At 50.1% G+C, this 26,787-nt stretch overlaps 1 protein-coding gene across 1 annotated transcript in view; it reads right to left on the bottom strand.

The window, feature by feature from the left end:
• Window positions 1–16,043, bottom strand: part of LOC115475658 (arf-GAP with SH3 domain, ANK repeat and PH domain-containing protein 1-like) — a 153,422-nt gene extending 137,379 nt beyond the window's left edge. The window contains exon 1 of the mRNA XM_030211569.1: window positions 15,798–16,043. Within this exon, the coding sequence (XP_030067429.1) occupies window positions 15,798–15,926 (129 nt within the window). The 5' untranslated portion in view covers window positions 15,927–16,043. The remainder of the gene's footprint in view (window positions 1–15,797) is intronic.
• Between the last annotated feature and the right edge of the window lie 10,744 nt (window positions 16,044–26,787).

Consider the following 26,787-nt stretch of genomic DNA (forward strand, 5'->3'; position numbering starts at 1 on the left):
TCTATTGGCTGCTTTTGACTTACTCAACTATGCAATATTACTATTGTTGACAGAGATTTATCTAACAGGCAGGTCCTAAACTGGCTTTCAGATTTTTTTGAGTTGTAGAAAATGTAGAATGAAAGATGAGAATTCATCCAGGCGAATTGCAGAATGTGGTATACCTCAGGGATCTCCAGTTTCCATCATTCTATTAATCTTTGTCTGCAGCCATTGTCTCATCTGATGGATAGTTTATTATTACATTTTTCTTACACAGATGATATTCGGCTAAAACAAAACAACAACTTTAGATTCAGTTGAAGAAGTTTATGATTTATTGAAAAGTAGTTTCAAAATAATAAATAACTGGATGCCAAAAAACTGACATAATAAATCCTGGAAACACAAAAAAGTCTTACGGGTAGGTATTTCCCCTCTGGAGAAACTAATTGTCGGTCTTACTTTAGATAGCGATATGTTCCCTTTAGAAATGAATATCAGAAGTATAGGTCCTTCTTGGCTTGCTCCCACTCCCCTGATTCCAGGGAGTTACAGCTGAGGACATCTGCCTGCACATTCTCTGAGTCTGCAACGTGAACTGCCAAAAGAACTAACAACGTATTCTCTTCCCCCCTCCCCCCAACACAACCACTGCATTCCTGGTCCCTCTCTGATTGCTAATGTTGGACAAACCAACCATAGTGGCTTACGTTACTCAGACCGCCTTCCCCACCAGGCTTGGGAGGAAGTACCTGAGAGCCAAGCAGATGGCCCAGGTCTCTAGGAGACTGACGGACCACAGTGCCTTCCATAGAGACTACCTGTCCTACACTACCCAGTCCTCACAGTGTGCACTGCAGCCCATCAGGCTGGCATCCACTGTAACCACTACCAGTGTGTGTGTATGGGGGGGGGGGGGGGGGTCTGATGGAAAGCCCCAGGACAGATGTGCTGAATTGTTCCACCAAGCCAACACCTCCCATATGGCAGGGGAGAGCAGCAGGCAGACCTCAAAATCCAGGGGGCCTATCCGGAGAGCAAAATCTTAGGCAAAAGCTTTATGTGTGCCCTGGCCTAGGGAATCAACTACCTCTATGTTTAAAAGGGTATGACCAATAATGGTATAATTCCAGATATTGCCTTATTTGCCTTTTTAGGCATGTTTTGTTTATAAAGGCATGGAACACTGAGGTCTCCTCCAAAATATATTTTTGCCATATTTTTTAAAAGTATTGTTTAATTTAATGTAGTCAGCTTGCCTTTAAATTCATAATTTTGACAGAAGTTTTTCTGATTTTGATTTCAATTATTCTCAAATATTGACTGGATAAATGTCATGTCAGGAAATGCTAGAGCGGTAAAGTTCCTAGAAGAAATAGCTCTCTCAGAAACCAACAGGGGGAGATCGTTTAGATTAGGAAGATAATTATATTAAAATGACAGAGTGGATTAAACTTGGAGGAAGGGTGGCACTATAAGTTAGAGGGCGCAGAGTCAAACTGAATAAATATTCTGCAAGAAACACTACAGTGTGGAATCTTTATGGACAGAAATTCTACATGTGAAATAAAAGAGAATATTGTGGTACACTATCGTCTAACCAACCAAAATGAACAAACAGATGATGAAATGTTAGCAGAAATTTAGCAACACTATAATAATGGGTGATTTTGATTACCTTAAAAGAAAATAGGGAATTAGCAAAACATAACTATCAGAATTACAAAAAAATTCTGCTAAAATTATGAACTGAAAGCGACTACATCAAATTAAGGGCTTCTTTTAGAAAGCCACGCTAGCGATTCCTGCGCAGCAAATGAGAGGAAGCCCATTCAATTCCTATGGGTTTCCTCTCATTTGCCGTGCAGGAATCGCTAGCGTGGCTTTGTAAAAGAAGCCCTAAACAATTCAAAAAATATGGCAAAAATATATTTTGGAGGAGACCTCAGTGTTCCATGCCTTTATAAACAAAACATGTGTTTTGAGACACACGTGCCAGCTAACTGCCTATTTGGACCGAGCAGGCAATTGTGCTTACCTCTTTAGTACTTAAAATCACTTCACTAACAACAACAAGAATTTTGTAGCTAGGCTCCATCATCTCCCCTCAGGCATACATTTTTATAAAACGTGACACATGCATCTGTTGCAAAGTCTGTTGCTTACACGTATAAGTGCTGGGTTTTTCTTTTAGATCAATTTCAAAATTTACAATCACGTTATTACAAGGTAACTAAAGAAACAAGGAAAAGCAGACAATAAACCAACAATTATCATGAAAATGTTAAATTAATCAGTCCACAAGTATTAGGTAATGGAACCAAGATTAAAGAAACATCAATATAAGGGAAAGAAAAATAACAGAATAGATGCCACAATCAAGGACTGTCCTCAGCCAGCCTAACGATTTTTCCCATAAACTGCAAGATTCATGTCTGAACTTTGAATTCCTCTTTAGAAACCACAAATTCTAACATTTGTTTGGGATCAGTAAAGACATAGGAATTATTTTGAAAAGTAAAACAGCAAGTACAAGGAAACTGAAGCAAAAATTTTTATACACAGAGCTTGAGCCCTCTGGGTATTCCTCGATAAATCAGGAAAAACTCTGATCTTAGATCCCAAAAAATCACAATCATAAGTACTGTCTTTTATACATGCAGAGCCCTGAGTAACGATGCTCTTTATCTGATGCCTGTGTACCTCAATAAAACAGCCAGGCACCCAGAACCATCCCCAATAGTACTACTACTACTACTACTATTTAGCATTTCTATAGCGCTACAAGGCGTACGCAGCGCTGCACAAACATAGAAGAAAGACAGTCCCTGCTCAAAGAGCTTACAATCTAATAGACAAAAAATAAAGTAAGCAAATCAAATCAATTAATGTGTACAGGAAGGAGGAGAGGAGGGTAGGTGGAGGCGAGTGGTTACAAGTGGTTACGAGTCAAAAGCAATGTTAAAGAGGTGGGCTTTCAGTCTAGATTTAAAGGTGGCCAAGGATGGGGCAAGACGTAGGGGCTCAGGAAGTTTATTCCAGGCGTAGGGTGCAGCGAGACAGAAGGTGCGAAGTCTGAAGTTGGCAGTAGTGGAGAAGGGAACAGATAAGAAGGATTTATCCATGGAGCGGAGTGCACGGGAAGGGGTGTAGGGAAGGACCAGTGTGGAGAGATAGCACAGAAATCTTCACACATCCATCAACACCTTCTCAAAAGGTAAATTTATACCTGCATATTGCAGCTCCACCCCAGCTCTGCCCAAACTAAGCTCACAGGAACTTCCACATACAGATCATGTAAAAGCAGGAGCACTTTTCTGTGCATGTACTTCCAAAGCATGTATATTTTTTGAGCAACTTTTAAAATTCCTGCTTTGCATGGTTTACACACAAAGCGAAAGATACATACCTGTAGCAGGTATTCTCTGAGGACAGCAGGCTGATTGTTCTCACTGATGGGTGATGTCCGACGGCAGCCCCAGGATCAGAGATCTTCCAAGCAACAAAGTTTGCTAGCCCTCGCGCACATGCGCGCTCTGCGCATGCGTGACCGTCTTCCCGCCCGTAGCGCGAGCGTGCTCCTCAGTCAGATAGAAAGCAAAGACAAGGGAAGACACAACTCCAAAGGGGAGGTGGGCGGGTTTGTGAGAACAATCAGCCTGCTGTCCTCAGAGAATACCTGCTACACGTATGTATCTTTCGCTTTCTCCGAGGACAAGCAGGCTGCTTGATCTCACTGATGGGGTATCCCTAGCCCCCAGGCTCACTCAAAACAACAAACAGTGGTCAATTGGGCCTCGCAACAGCGAGGATATAACTGAGATTGACCTAAAAACAGAAACAACTAACTGCGAGTGCAGCCTGGAACAGAATAAAAATGGGCCTAGGGGGGTGGAGTTGGATTCTAAACCCCAAACAGATTCTGCAGCACCGACTGCCCGAACCGACTGTCGCGTCGGGTATCCTGCTGTAGGCAGTAATGAGATGTGAATGTGTGGACAGATGACCACGTCGCAGCCTTGCAAATCTCTTCAATAGTGGCTGACTTCAAGTGGGCCACTGACGCTGCCATGGCTCTAACACTATTAACACTATGAGCCGTGACATGATCTCTGAAAGCCTTTAGCGCGTTCCAGACCGCTCGTAATTCCAGGAAATTGATCTGAAAACCTGCTTCCTAGAGGGACCAACATCCTTGGGTGTGGAGCCCATTGACATGATCTCCCCAACCCAGGAGGGACGCATCTGTAGTCAGCACTTTTTGCGGCTGAGGAATTTGAAAGGGATGTCCCACGGTCAAATTGGAGCAAATTGTCCACCAATGTAGGGATTTGAGAAAAACTGTGGACAGTTGGATCATGTCCTCTAGATCTCCCGCAGCTTGAAACCACTGGGAAGCTAGGGTCCATTGAGCTGATCTCATGTGAAGACGGGCCATGGGAGTCACATGAACTGTGGAGGCCATGTGGCCGAGCAATCTCAACATCTGCCGAGCTGTGATCTGCTGAGTCGCTCGTATCCAGGAAACAAGGGACAGGAGATTGTCCGTCCTCGCCTCAGGAAGGTAGGCATGAGCAGTCTGGGAGTCTAGCAGAGCTCCTGTGAATTCTAGTTGTTGAACTGGAAGAAGGTGGGACTTTGGATAATTTATCACAAACCCTAGTAGCTCCAGGAGTCAAATAGTCATCCGCATGGACTGTAGAGCTCCTGCCTCCGAGGTGCTCTTCACCAGCCAATCGTCGAGATAAGGGAACACATGCACTCCCAGTCTGCGTAGAGACGCCGCCACGACTGCCAGGCATTTTGTGAACAATCTGGGCGCAGAGGCGAGACCAAAGGGTAGCACACAATACTGAAAATGCCATGTTCCCAGACGGAATCGAAGATACTGCCTGTGAGCTGGTAGTATTGGGATGGGAGTATAAGCATCCTTTAAGTCCAGAGAGCATAGCCAATCGTTTTTCTGAATCATGGGAAGAAGGGTGCCCAGGGAAAGCATCTTGAACTTTTCTCGGACCAGATATTTGTTCAGGGCCCTTAGGTCTAGGATAGGACGCATCCCCCCTGTTTTCTTTTCCACAAGGAAGTACCTGGAATAGAATCCCAGCCCTTCCTGCCCCAGTGGCACGGGCTCGACCGCATTGGTGCTGAGAAGAGTTCCTCTGCAAGTACCTGCCTGTGCTGGAAGCTGAAGGACTGAGCTCCCGGAGGGCAATTTGGTGGAGGGGAGGCCAAATTCAGGGCGTATCCGCACCGCACTATTTGGAGAACCCACCAGTCGGAGGTTACAAGAGGCCACCTTTGGTGAAAAAACTTCAACCTCCCTCCTACCGGCAGATTGACCGGCACAGACACTTTTATATAGGCTATGCTCGCCTGGAGCCAGTCAAAAGCCCGGCCCTTGCTTTTGCTGTGGAGCTGCAGGGGCCTGCTGGGGTGCACGCTGTTGACGTGAACGAGCACACTGGGGCTTAGCCTGAGCAGGCTGGCGGGCAGGTGGATTGTACCTACGCTTACTATAAGCGTAGGGAGCATTCCTCCTTCCCCCATAAAAACGTCTACCTGTTGAGGTAGATGCTGAAGGCGTCCGGTGGGAGAGTTTGTCGAAGGCGGTGTCCCGCTGGTGCAGCTGCTCTACCACCTGTTCGACCTTCTCACCAAAAATGTTATACCCCTGGCAAGGAGCATCCGCAATCCGCTGCTGGACTCTATTCTCCAGGTCAGAGGCACGCAGCCATGAGAGTCTGCGCATCACTATACCTTGAGCAGCAGCCCTGGACGCAACATCAAAAGTTTTGTAAACACCCCTGGACAGGAATTTGCGACACGCCTTCAGCTGCTTGACCACCTCCTGAAATGCTTGGCCTGCTCCGACGGGAGCTTATCGACCAAGTCCTTCAGGTGCCGCACATTGTTCCGCATGTGGATGCTCGTGTAGAGCTGGTACGACTGGATCTTGGACACGAGCATAGCAGAATGGTAGGCCTTCCTCCCAAAAGAGTCCAGAGTCCTAGACTCCCGCCTCGGGGAATAATGATTATAAAATCATACTCTTAATATTAATTTTCTTTTAGATGCACTTTGGTCACAGCCATATAATCACGAACTCTGAAAACAAACTTCAGTTTAGCCAAATATATTTTTAAAAGCCTCCAATCTATGCAATACTAACAAAGATGGATTAGTCCCACCTTGTGCCACTTACTTTAGTACTGAGTTAGTATGGATAGCTGAGTGTGAAGTTTATGGAGAGGAGGCAAAGACAGAAAATAAATAAAAAGAAGGAAGTATAGGAGAAGTCTAAATCTGATGAAAACAGGAAAGGGAAGACTTAAGTGTAGTGTTGCAAGATATGAATACTGAACTGCAAAAAGACTGATTATATTAGGGCTAATCTTAGTAAAGAAACCAAGGAAAATACGAAACATAGTGAGATTTAACAGAAAATAAAGGCAAAACTAACAGGGAAGTACGATATTAGTGCCAGCACCATCTGTGAGTCAACCAAGCTGCTGCCTGGAACCTTAAGACAAGAAGAACCCAAAACATGTACTAAAAATAACATTAATTTGACTCACGCAATAATAAGGACAAAACCTAGAATAAATGCTTGCCTCAGGGCTGGCTCTGGTGCTGTTCCAAGTCAGCTCGATCAGATATGGCAAAAACGTAGGGTGTAATAGAAACTCGAGTTAGGAGATGCTGAACTCCCTGACATACAGCAGGAAAGGGATCATAAGGCACAAGTGCACAATTTCATTCCTGGCGCAGGGCTATAATTTCTGACTTTCCCTTCACTTTTTTACAGCTAGGAATCCTCTATGTTTACCAAAGGTTTGCTGAATTATGTAAGCTTTTGCCTCCACAACCAACACTAGGAAGCTGCCCCATGTATCTACCATTCCTGTGAAAAAATATTTTGCTTGTCAGGTGGTGGAGATGAAAACGGTAACGGAATTCAAACATGCGTGGGATATACATAAAGGAATCCTGTGCAGTAGGAATGGATCCTCAGAAGCTTAGCCGAAATTGGGTGGCGGAGCAGGTGGGGGAAGAGAGGTTGGTGGTTGGGAGGCGAGGATAGTGGAGGGCAGACTTATACGGTCTGTGCCAGAGCCGGTGATGGGAGGCGGGACCTGTGGTTGGGAAGCGGGAAATACTGCTGGGCAGACTTGTACGGTCTGTGCCCTGAAAAAGGCAGGTACAAATCAAGGTAAGGTATACACATATGAGTTTATCTTGTTGGGCAGACTGGATGGACCATGCAGGTCTTTTTCTGCCGTCATCTACTATGTTACTATGTTACATCGTTGAGCCTCATACTGTGCCCTCTTATGTTAGCACATTCTTACCTCTAAGTAATGCTGGGAATCTATACCTTTAAAATATTTGAAATATCTGTTTCTCCCATCTTCTAGGACCGTGTTTCTCATAAGAACTTAAGAGTTGACCAAGGTCCACCTAGCCCAGTAGCCAGTCCAGGTCACAAATACCTGATGAAGGCTAAAAAGTAGCAAGGTTTATTTATTTATTTGTTACATTTGTACCCTGCACTTTCCCACTCATAGCAGGTTCAATGCGGCTTACATAATAAAAGGATTACAAAGCAAAGTGTAGAGAAAAACAGGTAAATCTTAGCAGAGTAATGGAGATGCAGAATAATGGAGGTGTGTGGATAGGTAATATTATAGGTAATATTAATAGGTTCCATGTTACTTAACCCTAGGGATAAGCTGTGGCTTTACGCAGAGCTACCTTAATAATGGTTTATGAACTTTTCCTCCAGGAATCTGTCTAAACCTTTTTTAAATCAGCAAAACAGAAGGAATCAGCAAAGTAGTTCAAACGCTACCAAAAAGGGAATGCAGTAGCCACCAACAGAACTGAAGAGGTGAAGACTTAAAACAGAGGAAGCAAATTTTATTGAAGGACTCTACATGGCCCATATTTTGTAGGAATACCTGTATCAGGGGTCTAAACATGCAGAACATTCCTTCAAAATGGCAGTAAATAAATACTAATAAATAAATAAATAAATAACCAATGAGAAATACATTATATATATATGCACACACACACACATACATTTAAAAAAACATATGTAAAAAAAAATATATATATATATATTTTTTTAAGTCTACCATATAGTGGTCTCATACATCAAATTTCAACTGAGTATCCCCAAGCTCCGATCAACAGTTTTTTAAACGCACATTTTATTATTAAACTAACTTGGCAACATAAACTACCTCCACTACAAAACACTATGCACAAACTTGTGCAAAAATACATTCAGAACATTACCATTAGGGCTGTATCGAATACTCGTATTCAATTCAATCCGGCCCTAAATACATTATTTGTGTTCAGCCGAACAGTGATTCAAATTAGAATTCAAAAAATCCAGGGCTCTACTGTGCTAAATCTTACTGAAATAAACACTTGATCTCTGATTTCACATTGCTTCTTTTATTATTTGTTATGTTAAAGCTCAAGGACCATTATTCGTATTCTGTATTGACATTCAACCAAATAATATTTTTCATGATCCGTATCTGGCCGAATAGTAAAATATGCTATTCTGTACAGTTCTACTTATATCATAAAGCGAAGTTACTCACCTGTAAGATTCTCCGAGGACAGCAAGCCAAGTATTCTCACATCTCGGTGATGTCATCCGATGGAGCCTGGTGCAGACACTACACTGTGTAAACAATTATTAGAAACTTCTAGCAGCAGCCCACTGCGCATGCACTAGTGCCTTCTCACCCAAGGTGCGAGTGCAGGTTCCTCAGTAGGATAACATAGCTGAAAGAATAGAACTCCAAGGGGAGGTGGGAGAGTACGTGAGAATACTCGGCCTGCTATCCTTGGAGAACACCTGCTACAGGTGAGTAATTTCACTTTCTCAGAGGACAAGCAGGTTGTTGGTATTCTCACATCTGGGAATCCCTAACTACTAGGCTCAATGAAAACAACAAAGTGAGGACAATAGGGACTCAAAAAGTCAATCAACCTTAAATGTCCTTCCACTTTGCACACAGGTACATTTGTATCAGTGGACTTCTTCACTCCAGCCCAAATTTTCAAAGGTGAACTCTATTTATATCACTCTCCCAGTTTGCCTTTCCATGGGTTACTCCTTCTGTACAGGAATCTTCACGCTGGAAGCCTTTCTGGGAATAGTGACAGCAGGTGAGACTCCTCCTGAATCTCTATTGCAACCTGTAGGCTCCACTTCAGGCCCCACCAGCGTGGCCTCCTCTTGGGAATTCATCTGCTGTGGAAGGACATTTTCAGCCTGGGGAATTTAATGAGTTGTTTGGATTGCCCCCGGGCTTAGCTCTTGTGTGGATGTCAGGCATGTTTCTATGTTTTGTTTGTTTCAGCAAATAAACATTGAAGTAAAAGAATTCTATCTGCTCTGAGATGTACCCTTACAGAGCTGGCTTTCAAATCACACTCAGAGAGGTGCAGGAAGTATACAAGCAGTTTTTATGAGGACAAGAGAGAGGATCTAGGACCTTGCCCTCACGCCAGACAGCAAACCTCCATTTAAAAAAATAATACCTCTTAGTGGAATCTTTTCTCAAACCAAGGTTTTGGAAACACCCTCAGGCAGATTCAAGGAGTGAAACTCTATGCTCTCAACATCCAGGCAGTGAGGGCCAGGGAATGGAGGCTGGGATGCAGAAGGGACCGCTCTTTCTGTGTTACGAAGATTGGGACAACTCCAATCTCCACGGATCTTCGGAGGACAGCTCCGGACAGAGGGAACCAGATCTGTCTCAGCCAGAACGACGTAATTAGGATCATCATTCCCCAATCTTGCCTGAGTTTCACCAAAGTTTTCTCTATGAGAAGTATCAGAGAATACGCATACAAAAGACCTTCCCCTCAATGGAGGAGAAAGGCATCCGATGCTAATCTGCTGTGTGATCTAAGCCTGGAGCAGAACTAAGGGACCTTGTTGTTGAGATGAGTGGTAAAAAGATCCACCGAAGGGGTACCCTACTCTCGGAAGATCTTGCAGGCTATGCCCACCAGGCTGTTGTTCTTGCTCATAGTACCATCCCATGAAGAGGCCCATTGCCACATCTGTACCACCTCCTGACACAAGATGAAATCCTCCCATCTTTTTGGGCACAACGAAGTACCTGGAATAGAATCTCTTCCCCTCTTCCACGGGTACGACCGCATTGGCCTGTAGACGGGTGGAGATTTCCTGTACGAGTACCTGCTTGTGCTGAGAGTTGATGTAAGATGCTCTTGTTGAAACGCGCTGAAGAGAGACCACAAAGACGCAACCTCTCAGTTCTGCAGACAAAAAAACACTGAGGAACCTGCGCTTGCGTATCAAGTGAGAAGATACCTGTGCATGTGCAGTAGGATCCTGCTAGAATTTTTTAATAGCTGTATATGCTAAGCAGGGTCCACAGCTGGCTCCATCGGATAACATCACTCAGATATTTGATGGGCAGGATATAAACTCCTAATAAACTTGAGAAAGTTGAAACCAATGGCCTGCTTGTCCTCGGAGAACAGCATTACCTCCCAGAACTCAAAAGCAACAATTTTATCTGTGAAAAGAAAGCACTATAAATATTACACCAATACACCATTTTATACACCATTTAGGACAAGGGTAGGCAACCTCAGTCCTCAAGGGCCGCACTGCATGCAATTAGATTTTATGCATATTCATTGAGGAAATCCTGAAAACCCGACTGGGTTGCAGCCTTTGAGGACCAAGGCTGATCTAGGCAGTAAACAGGACTTATAGAAGATCTCTACTTAGAAACTACATACTAGCAGAATACCGCACCTTGGTCACTCATACAAATAAACAGACAGATCCTCAACAAACATGAAACAAGGAACCACAGGATCAGTAACAGAGATATGAATGCAGAAAACTGAACTGGAAACCTCAAGAAGCCAGACTCTGCATACACAGCAATATTAGAGAAAGGAAAGCTGAAACACAAGGTAACAGATATGTGTACTTCCAAAAGCCAAATTAATAAATTCAAAAATAAAATACCTTTTTCTACCTTTGTTGTCTGAGCATTTTATTTTTCCATTTGTGTTGGTCCCAGTGTCTCCTTTCTGCTTTTCCATGATTTTCTTGTCTTTGCAGAGCCATTTGACATTTCTTCTCTTTCCATGTCCACCATCATCCCTCTGTATCCCTATCCATTCTGTCCAGCATCTCCTCTCTATGTCTCTGTACCTACGTTCCCTCCTCCCATATTCAGCATCCCAAATCTTCCCATGTCCAGTATTTCCTCTGTGTCCCTATTCTACCGCTTTTCCAGCATTGCCCCTCTGTGCCCCCCTCCATGTTTAGTATTGCCTGTGTCCCTCTGTCCCTATCCATATCCAGCATCTTGGCCCTAATTTCTCTTCCTGCCCAGCATCTCTTCCCTTCCACTGCACCTCAAGACCAGCATCTCTCCCTCTCTCCATGGGTCCACTGTCTCTTCCCTGTAACAGCCCCCCCAGTCTCTCTCTCTCTTCCATCCTGTCCCCTACACCCATCTCAAGTTCAGCATCTCTCTCTTTCCTTTCCCCAGTCCAGTCTCTCAACCCCACCCCACCGAGGGTCCAGTGTCTGTCCCTCTTCCTCCCTCCCCCTCCACACGGTCCTCTAAACTTGCCTTCAGTGCCCGGCAGCGATTATGACAGGCTATCTTTGGCCAGGCACAGGGTTCTCCTCTGCCCACAGAGAAACAGGAAGTTGCATCAGAGGGGGACACAGCAGAAAAGTGTCCTTGGTTGTCTAGGTCTTGAATTGCTTACAAGCCCCCTGCCAAGTGACCCACAGAAGATTAAGGGGGGGTCCTGATGCGCCAACTCCAGTTTGACTAGCCCAAAAGGACAGTTGCTGGCCAAAAGGAGGCAAGTTAAGAGGGGAGGGGAAGGAGAGGGAGAGGGAGTGAGAGCAGGAGCAAGTGGATAGAGAGAAAGAGAGATTGGACTTGAGGCTACATTTACCAATGGGCTCAGGCCTCATACCCCTTGCTGGTGTCTCATGTACCCATATCTGTATATAATATGTAAACTGAAGGACTCAGAGGCAGAGCGAGGTGAGCTGAGCACACGTGGTAGCTAGCCACCTATACTGGAGGAGGCAGAGCAAGTGAGCAGCACCTGTGATAACGCAGACCCCTGACGCAGGTGCGGAGCACCGAAACACGGCCCGTGTCGGGTCTTTCTTCAATGACTGTTTTTATGAAAAGTTTATAATTAAAGAACTGTGTCCCTCTTTTTAAGGCCCTTGGTGCTTTTTTGATTGGACTTTTGCTTGTACTTCGTTCCCTCTCTTTGCTACACCAAATGCATGACCCATGCACGTTGAGAACCATCATTCTCCCGTCACCCATCCGGGCTGAACCCTCTCTCAAGACTTTTAAATCTTTGCCTAAAACTTTTTTTTTTTACTTTTCTCAAGCTTTTGGGATTCAGTAAGTGTTTTAAGTGTTCGATTATTTTTTTTAAAGATGTGTATGTTCCTTTCCTATCATTAATGGATTTCTTTTCTATTTCCTCATTTTTATGATACTGTAAAACCGCCCTCACCTGCTTGTTCAGAAAGGGCAGTATAACAAATTTTAATAAACATAAACAAATCTGTCCTGGAGGATCCCTAGCCATTCAATTCTCAGGCTATTCACAATAAATATTCATGAGATAGATTTCTATGTGTAGGAGTTAGACCCCTGCTTATATAGCTGCAATACAAAGCTTAGCAATCTCCTTCAATTTGTTCCACAGACTGTGCTTTAAAGCAGAGTGAACTTTAGCCTGAATTTGCTTCTTAGTAAGAACTGCTCATGGCCCACTCAACTAATGTGCATCAGAAACTTCTTGCCCAGAACATGTGCAAAGAGGTGGGAAAATGTGGGATACAAATGCAACAAATAAATACTTAGGCCACGGTAACTTTCAGGTAACATAACATAACATAGTAACATAGTAGATGACGGCAGAAAAAGACCTGCATGGTCCATCCAGTCTGCCCAACAAGATAAACTCATAGTATGAAACCAGAGCCCTCAAAGTTCCTCAAATAAGACTTTGGGAGCCCGTGTTCCCAGAACTGCAACACAGATGAAGTAAAATGGATATTCTTGGAGTGACCCAAGCCAGAATGTTCAGAACAGAGCAAGGTGTTTATGTTATCACCAGAGATAAGGCTTCTGCCAGAGGAGTACAAAGGAAGCATCTCTGGGGGTCACCAGGATCCTAAGCTGAGAAGGGTTCCAGTGCAGTTGCAGCTCCTATCCACTGGGGGGCCTCTACCTGATTCTGCACTGCAGCGCCACTTCCAAGCTCCTCTGCCAGCCTGGCTCCTCCATACCTACAGCCTCCCTGAGGGGGAGAGGGAAAGACTCCTCTTCACCGACAGGTTGTATGCGGCTCTGTTATTGCTAGTGGGTAATTTAGGATACACTGTTTAAGGCCTGTAGGAAAAATCGTACGCTCACTCTGAAGATAAGTGTTCATGCAGTAACAAACAGGTGTATTATATTTCTATGAGCATCCTTCAGTGCTAAGTCTCACATTCTAACTACACTGTTAGTACCTTTGGCTGCTACTTGCTTTTAAATAAATTCACTTTTATTTTTATAATTATTGGCCTGTATCATTGCTTGTCAGTACTGTTCAGGAGCTGGAACTTAGCTCAGCTCACAGGGGAACATAAGTAAATAATAAATTCAGAATGCTAACCAAAAATATTCCATTACACATTTTCATATTATTCATTGCCCTGTCCTCCAGTAGGAAGCAGTAGCACTGTAATCCGTTCCTATTACATATGAGTAACCCGAATCTCACCTGGGTTAGCTCTGGACCCAGGCCACAGAGGAACACTCCACACTGCTTCAATTCCACAGCATCTGCTCACTATCAGGCCACGCATACCCAATCTTTCTCCCACTCTCCCTTGCAGTCAAACTGGGATGGCTGATGGTCCTGAATAACAGTTGGGTCTTTGGGAGTCATGTATCAGATTCCACTCAGCTCTTCAGTCCAGAAACCACTTAACAATAACCAGACTTAACAATAACTTGAACTTTATTTGCAGCTTCAGCAAACAGCAACCTTTGCTTCAATGATTTCTCAACACAGTCAATGAAGTAAATGCTCCTTTAACTCAGGGTCAGACTTCAGTTATCTGTGGGCGTTTCTCCTCTAAACCCTTCAAGAGTTTCTGCAAGGAGCAGTTCTTTCACAAGGCTATCCACACAGGCACATTTTTGCTATGTCTATTCTGCAGCCAGATGTAATCCCAGGGCTGATCTCGCCCCCTGGTAATCTCTCTTAACACCAAGTCTGGACCTCTTTATAGCTATCTTTTTTTCTTGGGTATCACCTTCCGGTTAACACCCAGATGTGGGCAGACCGGGTCCTACCCCGAGCCCCAGTTATGGCTCCTTCACCAGCTTTAATGAATTTGACAGCAACTGTCCCTTTGGGTAGCCAAACTGGAGTTGGCACATCAGGAACCCCCCTTAATCTTCTGTGGGTCACTTGGCAGGGGGCTTGTAGGCATTTCAAGACCTAGACAACCAAGGACACTTTTCTGCTCTAATTCTGTCCTTTTATTTCCTTCCTAAACTCCTCCCGAACTGTAACTCTACAAATCAGGTGCATTATTCTTCTGCACTTCACTTCATATACCCACCCCTGGGTTAGGTGTCTTTCCTAAGCAGGGACCTCCCAGTCACTACCCTTTCAATATGTACCATTCTAACCAGGAGTTATATATGTACTACCTCCAATGATTGCAAATTTCTCTCATGCATATTCATTGTAGATATTCTAAAAATCTAACTGGCTATAATGGAGGGGGGGGCTCTACGAAAATTTTGGGAAACACTACTCTGTGATATGCATTTTTTACATTCTTAGGTCTCTTTTTAGAGTTATTGGTAGACTTTCTCTAGACCATTTCCAATTCCATCCTATTTTCTTATGAAGGTATAACTTCCAGAAGAGGATACAGCATTCTCTGTGAGGTCTCAATTGATGCTTACAAAGGAATTATTACAGCCCTTTTTTTAAAATTGATTACGCCTCTCCCTATGCATATTACCATTTTTCAGTCTCCTTATCGACTCTTTTGCTGCCTTGAGTTCAACAGACATGATCAACCCTTCTGTAACGGGGCATGTTTATCCACTCCTACCCTAGCTAAGATCATTTTCAAGCACCATTTCTGCAAGTGTCTTTAAAATTAGTCCCCTTAAGATTCTTGCTCCTGTTACTCTTTCTTGTCTATCTATTTATCTATCTTTGCTCACACCCTATGCTGTCTACTAAAACCTTTTATTGCTTATTGTGTTGACATTGTAATATAGCATACCATGCATTTAAAAATATTTTTACTGCTGCAATTCTATTGTTTGTTTCTTTTTCTTTTTTTTTTACTTATTCTTGCTGTAAACTGTCATGAGTGAATTCCTTTAAAAAAACAGTAAACAAATCCTAATAAATCAAATAATAATAAATAACAGCTGCACAGGATGCACTGGGAAGTGCAGCATAACAGGAACCGCTATTAAAGTCTAGAGAATATAGGGGAGAGCACATAGCAAGTGTGAGCTATACAGTTTATAGGAGACACACAATGAAACTGCACTTACATGGCAGTGCAAGGATGCAGCCAGATAAGGGGGGAAGAAGGAGGCTAATGCAGTCAGTCACTGACTCACAGGATGCGCTGTGACATGCAAGTGCAAGATCAGTGGCAGGAGCTAGTGCAGCCACATAGATATGACAAGCACGACAGGGCGATAGTCTCTCACCTCCTCGATGCCGCTGACGGTGCTTCGACAACTGACCATCTTGGTGGTGAAGGAGGAGGTGGTGGGGGAGCTGTAATCCTCCTGCGTCTCCGAAATGAACTCGCTGACAGAGACCAGTTCGGCTGTCATGCTGCTACTGGACGGGACCCCAGGGAGGGAGGGAGAGAGAGAAGGAGGGACCGTCCCCGCGCCGCCGCCGCCGCTCCTCTGCCGGAGAAAGAGGAAGCACCGTCGGTCCGCCGCCCAGTCGGCCACACACTGCACGGCTCCAGAGCTCCAGGCGCGTGCCGACCCACTGCGCCTGCGCCTGCGGACAGCCTTTGCTACAGGTTCCTTCCTTCCCGCTAGTGAGCGCAGCGCCGCGCGCCAGCTGCTCTAGCGGAGTGTGAGACACAGGAAGAAAGGGGAAGATGCGCGAGGACAGCGGCAGTGACAGACTGTGAATAACAGAAAGACAGAGCCTCGAGCACAGGGGCAGCGACTGACTGTGAATAACGGAAAGAAAGAGGCGCGAGGACAAGGGCAGTGACTGAAGTGGGACAGGAGGAGAGAGGCACGAGGACAGGGGCAGTGACTGAAGCGGGAAAGGAGGAGAGAGGCACGAGGACAGGGGCAGTGACTGAATAACAGAATCTGGACAGGAGGAGAGAGGCGCGAGGACAGGGGCAGTGACTGAATAACAGAATCTGGACAGGAGGAGAGAGGCGCGAGGACAGGGGCAGTGACTGAAGTGGGATAGGAGGAGAGAGGCACGAGGACAGGGGCAGTTACTGAATAACAGAAGCTGGACAGGAGGAGAGGGGCGCGAGGACAGGGGAGGTGACTGAATAACAGAAGCTGGACAGGAGGAGAGAGGCGCGAGGACAGGGGCAGAGACAGACTGTGAATAACGGAAAGAAAGAGGCGCGAGGACAGGGGCAGTGACTGAAGTGGGATAGGAGGAGAGAGGCACGAGGACAGGGGCAGTGACTGAAGCGGGATAGGAGGAGAGAGGCGCGAGGACAGGGGCAGTGACTGAATAACAGAAGCTGGACAGGAGGAGAGAGGCGCGAGGACAGGGGCAGTGACTGAAGTGGGACAGGAGGAGAGAGGCGCGAGGACAGGGGCAGTGACTGAATAACAGAAGCTGGACAGGAGGAGAGAGGCGCGAGGACAGGGGCAGTGACTGAAGTGGGACAGGAGGAGAGAGGCGCGAGGACAGGGGCAGTGACTGAATAACAGAAGCTGGACAGGAGGAGAGAGGCGCAAGGACAGGGGAGGTGACTGAATAACAGAAGCTGGACAGGAGGAGAGAGGCGCGAGGACAGGGGCAGTGACTGAAGCGGGAAAGGAGGAGAGAGGCACGAGGACAGGGGCAGTGACTGAATAACAGAAGCTGGACAGGAGGACAGAGGCGCGAGGACAGGGGCAGTGACTGAAGTGGGACAGGAGGAGAGAGTCGCGAGGACAGGGGCAGTGACTGAATAACAGAAGCTGGACAGGAGGAGAGAGGTGTGAGGACAGGGGCAGTGACTGAATAACAGAAGCTGGACAGGAGGAGAGAGGCGCAAGGACAGGGGCAGTGACTGAAGTGGGATAGGAGGAGAGAGGCACGAGGACAGGGGCAGTGACTGAATAACAGAAGCTGGACAGGAGGAGAGAGGCGCAAGGACAGGGGCAGTGACTGAAGTGGGATAGGAGGAGAGAGGCACGAGGACAGGGGCAGTGACTGAATAACAGAAGCTGGACAGGAGGAGAGAGGCGCGAGGACAGGGGCAGTGACTGAAGTGGGACAGGAGGAGAGAGGCGCGAGGACAGGGGCAGTGACTGAATAACAGAAGCTGGACAGGAGGAGAGAGGCGCAAGGACAGGGGCAGTGACTGAAGTGGGATAGGAGGAGAGAGGCACGAGGACAGGGGCAGTGACTGAATAACAGAAGCTGGACAGGAGGAGAGGGGCGCGAGGACAGGGGAGGTGACTGAATAACAGAAGCTGGACAGGAGGAGAGAGGCGCGAGGACAGGGGCAGTGACTGAAGCGGGAAAGGAGGAGAGAGGCACGAGGACAGGGGCAGTGACTGAATAACAGAAGCTGGACAGGAGGAGAGGGGCGCGAGGACAGGGGCAGTGACTGAATAACAGAAGTGGAACAGGAGGAGAGAGGCGCGAGGACAGGGGCAGTGATTGACTGTGAATAACAGAAAGAAAGAGGCACGAGGACAGGGGCAATGACTGAATAACAGAAGCGGGAAAGGAGGAGAGGGGCGCGAGGACAGGGGACGTGACTGAAGCGGGATAGGAGGAGAGAGGCGCGAGGACAGGGGCAGTGACTGAAGCGGGATAGGAGGAGAGAGGCGCGAGGACAGGGGCAGTGACTGAATAACAGAAGCTGGACAGGAGGAGAGAGGCGCGAGGACAGGGGCAGTGACTGAATAACAGAAGCTGGACAGGAGGAGAGAGGCACGAGGACAGGGGCAGTGACTGAATAACAGAAGCTGGACAGGAGGAGAGAGGCGCGAGGACAGGGGCAGTGACTGAAGTGGGACAGGAGGAGAGAGGCGCGAGGACAGGGGCAGTGACTGAATAACAGAAGCTGGACAGGAGGAGAGAGGCGCGAGGACAGGGGCAGTGACTGAAGTGGGATAGGAGGAGAGAGGCGCAAGGACAGGGGCAGTGACTGAAGTGGGATAGGAGGAGAGAGGCACGAGGAAAGGGGCAGTGACTGAATAACAAGCTGGACAGGAGGAGAGGGGCACGAGGACAGGGGAGGTGACTGAATAACAGAAGCTGGACAGGAGGAGAGAGGCGCGAGGACAGGGGCAGTGACTGAAGCGGGAAAGGAGGAGAGAGGCGCGAGGACAGGGACAGTGACTGAATAACAGAAGCTGGACAGGAGGAGAGAGGCACGAGGACAGGGGCAGTGACTGAATAACAGAAGCAGGACAAGAGGAGAGAGGTGTGAGGACAGGAGCAGTGACTGAATAACAGAACCTGGACAAGAGGAGAGAGGCGCGAGGACAGGGGCAGTGACTGAATAACAGAAGCTGGACAGGAGGAGAGAGGCGCGAGGACAGGGGCAGTGACTGAATAACAGAAGCTGGACAGGAGGAGAGAGGCGCGAGGACAGGGGCAGTGACTGAATAACAGAAGCGGGACAGGAGGAGAGATGCGCTAGGACAGGGGCAGTGACTGAAGCGGGAAAGGAGGAGAGGGGCGCGAGGACAGCGGCAGTGACAGACTGTGAATAACAGAAAGACAGAGCCTCGAGCACAGGGGCAGTGACTGACTGTGAATAACGGAAAGAAAGAGGCGCGAGGACAGGGGCAGTGACTGAAGTGGGATAGGAGGAGAGAGGCACGAGGACAGGGGCAGTGACTGAAGCGGGATAGGAGGAGAGAGGCGCGAGGACAGGGGCAGTGACTGAATAACAGAAGCTGGACAGGAGAGAGGCGCGAGGACAGGGGCAGTGACTGAAGTGGGACAGGAGGAGAGAGGTGCGAGGACAGGGGCAGTGACTGAATAACAGAAGCTGGACAGGAGGAGAGAGGCGCGAGGACAGGGGCAGTGACAGACTGTGAATAACGGAAAGGAAGAGGCGCGAGGACAGGGGAGGGGACTGAATAACAGAAGCTGGACAGGAGGAGAGAGGCGCGAGGACAGGGGCAGTGACAGACTGTGAATAACGGAAAGAAAGAGGCGCGAGGACAGGGGCAGTGACTGAAGTGGGATAGGAGGAGAGGGGCGCGAGGACAGCGGCAGTGACAGACTGTGAATAACAGAAAGGAAGAGGCGCGAGGACAGGGGCAGTGACTGAAGTGGGATAGGAGGAGAGAGGCACGAGGACAGGGGCAGTGACTGAATAACAGAAGCTGGACAGGAGGAGAGAGGCGCAAGGACAGGGGCAGTGACTGAAGTGGGATAGGAGGAGAGAGGCACGTGGAAAGGGGCAGTGACTGAATAACAGAAGCTGGACAGGAGGAGAGGGGCGCGAGGACAGGGGAGGTGACTGAATAACAGAAGCTGGACAGGAGGAGAGAGGCGCGAGGACAGGGGCAGTGACTGAAGCGGGAAAGGAGGAGAGGGGCGCGAGGACAGGGGAGGTGACTGAATAACAGAAGCTGGACAGGAGGAGAGAGGCACGAGGACAGGGGCAGTGACTGAATAACAGAAGCAGGACAAGAGGAGAGAGGTGTGAGGACAGGAGCAGTGACTGAATAACAGAACCTGGACAAGAGGAGAGAGGCGCGAGGACAGGGGCAGTGACTGAATAACAGAAGCTGGACAGGAGGAGAGAGGCGCGAGGACAGGGGCAGTGACTGAATAGCAGAAGCTGGACAGGAGGAGAGAGGCGTGAGGACAGGGGCAGTGACTGAAGCGGGAAAGGAGGAGAGAGGCACGAGGACAGGGGCAGTGACTGAATAACAGAAGCTGGACAGGAGGAGAGGGGCGCGAGGACAGGGGCAGTGACTGAATAACAGAAGTGGAACAGGAGGAGAGAGGCGCGAGGACAGGGGCAGTGATTGACTGTGAATAACAGAAAGAAAGAGGCACGAGGACAGGGGCAATGACTGAATAACAGAAGCAGGATAAGAGGAGAGAGGCGCGAGGACAGGGGCAGTGACTGAATAACAGAAGCTGGACAGGAGGAGAGAGGCGCGAGGACAGGGGCAGTGACTGAATAACAGAAGCTGGACAGGAGGAGAGAGGCGCGAGGACAGGGGCAGAGACAGACTGTGAATAACGGAAAGAAAGAGGCGCGAGGACAGGGGCAGTGACTGAAGCGGGATAGGAGGAGAGAGGCGCGAGGACAGGGGCAGTGACTGAAGCGGGACAGGAGGAGAGAGGCGCGAGGACAGGGGCAGTGACTGAATAACAGAAGCTGGACAGGAGGAGAGAGGCGCGAGGACAGGGGCAGTGACTGAATAACAGAAGCTGGACAGGAGGAGAGATGCGCTAGGACAGGGGCAGTGACTGAAGCGGGAAAGGAGGAGAGAGGCGCGAGGACAGGGGCAGTGACTGAAGTGGGACAGGAGGAGAGAGGCGCGAGGACAGGGGCAGTGACTGAAGTGGGACAGGAGGAGAGAGGCGCGAGGACAGGGGCAGTGACTGAATAACAGAAGCTGGACAGGAGGAGAGAGGCGCGAGGACAGGGGCAGTGACTGAAGTGGGACAGGAGGAGAGAGGCGCGAGGACAGGGGCAGTGACTGAATAACAGAAGCTGGACAGGAGGACAGAGGCGCGAGGACAGGGGCAGTGACTGAAGTGGGACAGGAGGAGAGAGGCGCGAGGACAGGGGCAGTGACTGAATAACAGAAGCTGGACAGGAGGAGAGAGGTGTGAGGACAGGGGCAGTGACTGAATAACAGAAGCTGGACAGGAGGAGAGAGGCGCGAGGACAGGGGCAGTGACTGAAGTGGGACAGGAGAGAGGCGCGAGGACAGGGGCAGTGACTGAATAACAGAAGCTGGACAGGAGGAGAGAGGCGCAAGGACAGGGGCAGTGACTGAAGTGGGATAGGAGGAGAGAGGCACGAGGACAGGGGCAGTGACTGAATAACAGAAGCTGGACAGGAGGAGAGGGGCGCGAGGACAGGGGAGGTGACTGAATAACAGAAGCTGGACAGGAGGAGAGAGGCACGAGGACAGGGGCAGTGACTGAAGCGGGACAGGAGGAGAGAGGCGCGAGGACAGGGGCAGTGACTGAATAACAGAAGCTGGACAGGAGGAGAGAGGCGCGAGGACAGGGGCAGTGACTGAATAACAGAAGCTGGACAGGAGGAGAGAGGTGTGAGGACAGGGGCAGTGACTGAATAACAGAAGCGGGACAGGAGGAGAGATGCGCTAGGACAGGGGCAGTGACTGAAGCGGGAAAGGAGGAGAGAGGCACGAGGACAGGGGCAGTGACTGAAGTGGGACAGGAGGAGAGAGGCGCGAGGACAGGGGCAGTGACTGAAGTGGGACAGGAGGAGAGAGGCGCGAGGACAGGGGCAGTGACTGAATAACAGAAGCTGGACAGGAGGAGAGAGGCGCGAGGACAGGGGCAGTGACTGAAGTGGGACAGGAGGAGAGAGGCGCAAGGACAGGGGCAGTGACTGAATAACAGAAGCTGGACAGGAGGACAGAGGCGCGAGGACAGGGGCAGTGACTGAAGTGGGACAGGAGGAGAGAGGCGCGAGGACAGGGGCAGTGACTGAATAACAGAAGCTGGACAGGAGGAGAGAGGTGTGAGGACAGGGGCAGTGACTGAATAACAGAAGCTGGACAGGAGGAGAGAGGCGCGAGGACAGGGGCAGTGACAGACTGTGAATAACAGAAAGACAGAGCCTCGAGCACAGGGGCAGCGACTGACTGTGAATAACGGAAAGAAAGAGGCGCGAGGACAGGGGCAGTGACTGAAGTGGGATAGGAGGAGAGAGGCACGAGGACAGGGGCAGTGACTGAAGCGGGATAGGAGGAGAGAGGCGCGAGGACAGGGGCAGTGACTGAATAACAAGCTGGACAGGAGGAGAGAGGCGCGAGGACAGGGGCAGTGACTGAAGTGGGACAGGAGGAGAGAGGCGCGAGGACAGGGGCAGTGACTGAATAACAGAAGCTGGACAGGAGGAGAGATGCGCGAGGACAGGGGCAGTGACTGAAGTGGGATAGGAGGAGAGAGGCGCAAGGACAGGGGCAGTGACTGAAGTGGGATAGGAGGAGAGAGGCACGAGGAAAGGGGCAGTGACTGAATAACAAGCTGGACAGGAGGAGAGGGGCACGAGGACAGGGGAGGTGACTGAATAACAGAAGCTGGACAGGAGGAGAGAGGCGCGAGGACAGGGGCAGTGACTGAAGCGGGAAAGGAGGAGAGGGGCGCGAGGACAGGGGAGGTGACTGAAGCGGGACAGGAGGAGAGAGGCGCGAGGACAGGGGCAGTGACTGAATAACAGAAGCTGGACAGGAGGAGAGAGGCACGAGGACAGGGGCAGTGACTGAATAACAGAAGCAGGACAAGAGGAGAGAGGTGTGAGGACAGGAGCAGTGACTGAATAACAGAACCTGGACAAGAGGAGAGAGGCGCGAGGACAGGGGCAGTGACTGAATAACAGAAGCTGGACAGGAGGAGAGAGGCGCGAGGACAGGGGCAGTGACTGAATAACAGAAGCTGGACAGGAGGAGAGAGGCGCGAGGACAGGGGCAGTGACTGAATAACAGAAGCGGGACAGGAGGAGAGATGCGCTAGGACAGGGGCAGTGACTGAAGCGGGAAAGGAGGAGAGGGGCGCGAGGACAGCGGCAGTGACAGACTGTGAATAACAGAAAGACAGAGCCTCGAGCACAGGGGCAGTGACTGACTGTGAATAACGGAAAGAAAGAGGCGCGAGGACAGGGGCAGTGACTGAAGTGGGATAGGAGGAGAGAGGCACGAGGACAGGGGCAGTGACTGAAGCGGGATAGGAGGAGAGAGGCGCGAGGACAGGGGCAGTGACTGAATAACAGAAGCTGGACAGGAGGAGAGAGGCGCGAGGACAGGGGCAGTGACTGAAGTGGGACAGGAGGAGAGAGGCGCGAGGACAGGGGCAGTGACTGAATAACAGAAGCTGGACAGGAGGAGAGAGGCGCAAGGACAGGGGCAGTGACTGAAGTGGGATAGGAGGAGAGAGGCACGAGGAAAGGGGCAGTGACTGAATAACAAGCTGGACAGGAGGAGAGGGGCACGAGGACAGGGGAGGTGACTGAATAACAAGCTGGACAGGAGGAGAGAGGCGCGAGGACAGGGGCAGTGACTGAAGCGGGAAAGGAGGAGAGGGGCGCGAGGACAGGGGAGGTGACTGAAGCGGGACAGGAGGAGAGAGGCGCGAGGACAGGGGCAGTGACTGAATAACAGAAGCAGGACAAGAGGAGAGAGGTGTGAGGACAGGGGCAGTGACTGAATAACAGAAGCTGGACAGGAGGAGAGAGGCGCGAGGACAGGGGCAGTGACTGAATAACAGAAGCTGGACAGGAGGAGAGAGGCGCGAGGACAGGGGCAGTGACTGAATAACAGAAGCGGGACAGGAGGAGAGAGGCGCTAGGACAGGGGCAGTGACTGAAGCGGGAAAGGAGGAGAGGGGCGCGAGGACAGCGGCAGTGACAGACTGTGAATAACAGAAAGACAGAGCCTCGAGCACAGGGGCAGTGACTGACTGTGAATAACGGAAAGAAAGAGGCGCGAGGACAGGGGCAGTGACTGAAGCGGGACAGGAGGAGAGAGGCACGAGGACAGGGGCAGTGACTGAAGCGGGATAGGAGGAGAGAGGCGCGAGGACAGGGGCAGTGACTGAATAACAGAAGCTGGACAGGAGAGAGGCGCGAGGACAGGGGCAGTGACTGAAGTGGGACAGGAGGAGAGAGGCGCGAGGACAGGGGCAGTGACTGAATAACAGAAGCTGGACAGGAGGAGAGAGGCGCGAGGACAGGGGCAGTGACAGACTGTGAATAACGGAAAGGAAGAGGCGCGAGGACAGGGGAGGGGACTGAATAACAGAAGCTGGACAGGAGGAGAGAGGCGCGAGGACAGGGGCAGTGACAGACTGTGAATAACGGAAAGAAAGAGGCGCGAGGACAGGGGCAGTGACTGAAGTGGGATAGGAGGAGAGGGGCGCGAGGACAGCGGCAGTGACAGACTGTGAATAACAGAAAGACAGAGCCTCGAGCACAGGGGCAGCGACTGACTGTGAATAACGGAAAGGAAGAGGCGCGAGGACAGGGGCAGTGACTGAAGTGGGATAGGAGGAGAGAGGCACGAGGACAGGGGCAGTGACTGAATAACAGAAGCTGGACAGGAGGAGAGAGGCGCAAGGACAGGGGCAGTGACTGAAGTGGGATAGGAGGAGAGAGGCACGAGGAAAGGGGCAGTGACTGAATAACAGAAGCTGGACAGGAGGAGAGGGGCGCGAGGACAGGGGAGGTGACTGAATAACAGAAGCTGGACAGGAGGAGAGAGGCGCGAGGACAGGGGCAGTGACTGAAGCGGGAAAGGAGGAGAGGGGCGCGAGGACAGGGGAGGTGACTGAATAACAGAAGCTGGACAGGAGGAGAGAGGAACGAGGACAGGGGCAGTGACTGAATAACAGAAGCAGGACAAGAGGAGAGAGGTGTGAGGACAGGAGCAGTGACTGAATAACAGAACCTGGACAAGAGGAGAGAGGCGCGAGGACAGGGGCAGTGACTGAATAACAGAAGCTGGACAGGAGGAGAGAGGCGCGAGGACAGGGGCAGTGACTGAATAACAGAAGCTGGACAGGAGGAGAGAGGCGCGAGGACAGGGGCAGTGACTGAAGCGGGAAAGGAGGAGAGAGGCACGAGGACAGGGGCAGTGACTGAATAACAGAAGCTGGACAGGAGGAGAGGGGCGCGAGGACAGGGGCAGTGACTGAATAACAGAAGTGGAACAGGAGGAGAGAGGCGCGAGGACAGGGGCAGTGATTGACTGTGAATAACAGAAAGAAAGAGGCACGAGGACAGGGGCAATGACTGAATAACAGAAGCAGGATAAGAGGAGAGAGGCGCGAGGACAGGGGCAGTGACTGAATAACAGAACCTGGACAGGAGGAGAGAGGTGCGAGGACAGGGGCAGTGACTGAATAACAGAAGCTGGACAGGAGGAGAGAGGCGCGAGGACAGGGGCAGAGACAGACTGTGAATAACGGAAAGAAAGAGGCGCGAGGACAGGGGCAGTGACTGAAGTGGGATAGGAGGAGAGAGGCACGAGGACAGGGGCAGTGACTGAAGCGGGACAGGAGGAGAGAGGCGCGAGGACAGGGGCAGTGACTGAATAACAGAAGCTGGACAGGAGGAGAGAGGCGCGAGGACAGGGGCAGTGACTGAATAACAGAAGCTGGACAGGAGGAGAGATGCGCTAGGACAGGGGCAGTGACTGAAGCGGGAAAGGAGGAGAGAGGCACGAGGACAGGGGCAGTGACTGAAGTGGGACAGGAGGAGAGAGGCGCGAGGACAGGGGCAGTGACTGAAGTGGGACAGGAGGAGAGAGGCGCGAGGACAGGGGCAGTGACTGAATAACAGAAGCTGGACAGGAGGAGAGAGGCGCGAGGACAGGGGCAGTGACTGAAGTGGGACAGGAGGAGAGAGGCGCGAGGACAGGGGCAGTGACTGAATAACAGAAGCTGGACAGGAGGACAGAGGCGCGAGGACAGGGGCAGTGACTGAAGTGGGACAGGAGGAGAGAGGCGCGAGGACAGGGGCAGTGACTGAATAACAGAAGCTGGACAGGAGGAGAGAGGTGTGAGGACAGGGGCAGTGACTGAATAACAGAAGCTGGACAGGAGGAGAGAGGCGCGAGGACAGGGGCAGTGACTGAAGTGGGACAGGAGAGAGGCGCGAGGACAGGGGCAGTGACTGAATAACAGAAGCTGGACAGGAGGAGAGAGGCGCAAGGACAGGGGCAGTGACTGAAGTGGGATAGGAGGAGAGAGGCACGAGGACAGGGGCAGTGACTGAATAACAGAAGCTGGACAGGAGGAGAGGGGCGCGAGGACAGGGGAGGTGACTGAATAACAGAAGCTGGACAGGAGGAGAGAGGCACGAGGACAGGGGCAGTGACTGAAGCGGGACAGGAGGAGAGAGGCGCGAGGACAGGGGCAGTGACTGAATAACAGAAGCTGGACAGGAGGAGAGAGGCGCGAGGACAGGGGCAGTGACTGAATAACAGAAGCTGGACAGGAGGAGAGAGGTGTGAGGACAGGGGCAGTGACTGAATAACAGAAGCGGGACAGGAGGAGAGATGCGCTAGGACAGGGGCAGTGACTGAAGCGGGAAAGGAGGAGAGAGGCGCGAGGACAGGGGCAGTGACTGAAGTGGGACAGGAGGAGAGAGGCGCGAGGACAGGGGCAGTGACTGAAGTGGGACAGGAGGAGAGAGGCGCGAGGACAGGGGCAGTGACTGAATAACAGAAGCTGGACAGGAGGAGAGAGGCGCGAGGACAGGGGCAGTGACTGAAGTGGGACAGGAGGAGAGAGGCGCAAGGACAGGGGCAGTGA

Source organism: Microcaecilia unicolor, chromosome 8 (genome assembly GCF_901765095.1).
Source record: "Microcaecilia unicolor chromosome 8, aMicUni1.1, whole genome shotgun sequence".
Taxonomy (NCBI): domain Eukaryota; kingdom Metazoa; phylum Chordata; class Amphibia; order Gymnophiona; family Siphonopidae; genus Microcaecilia; species Microcaecilia unicolor.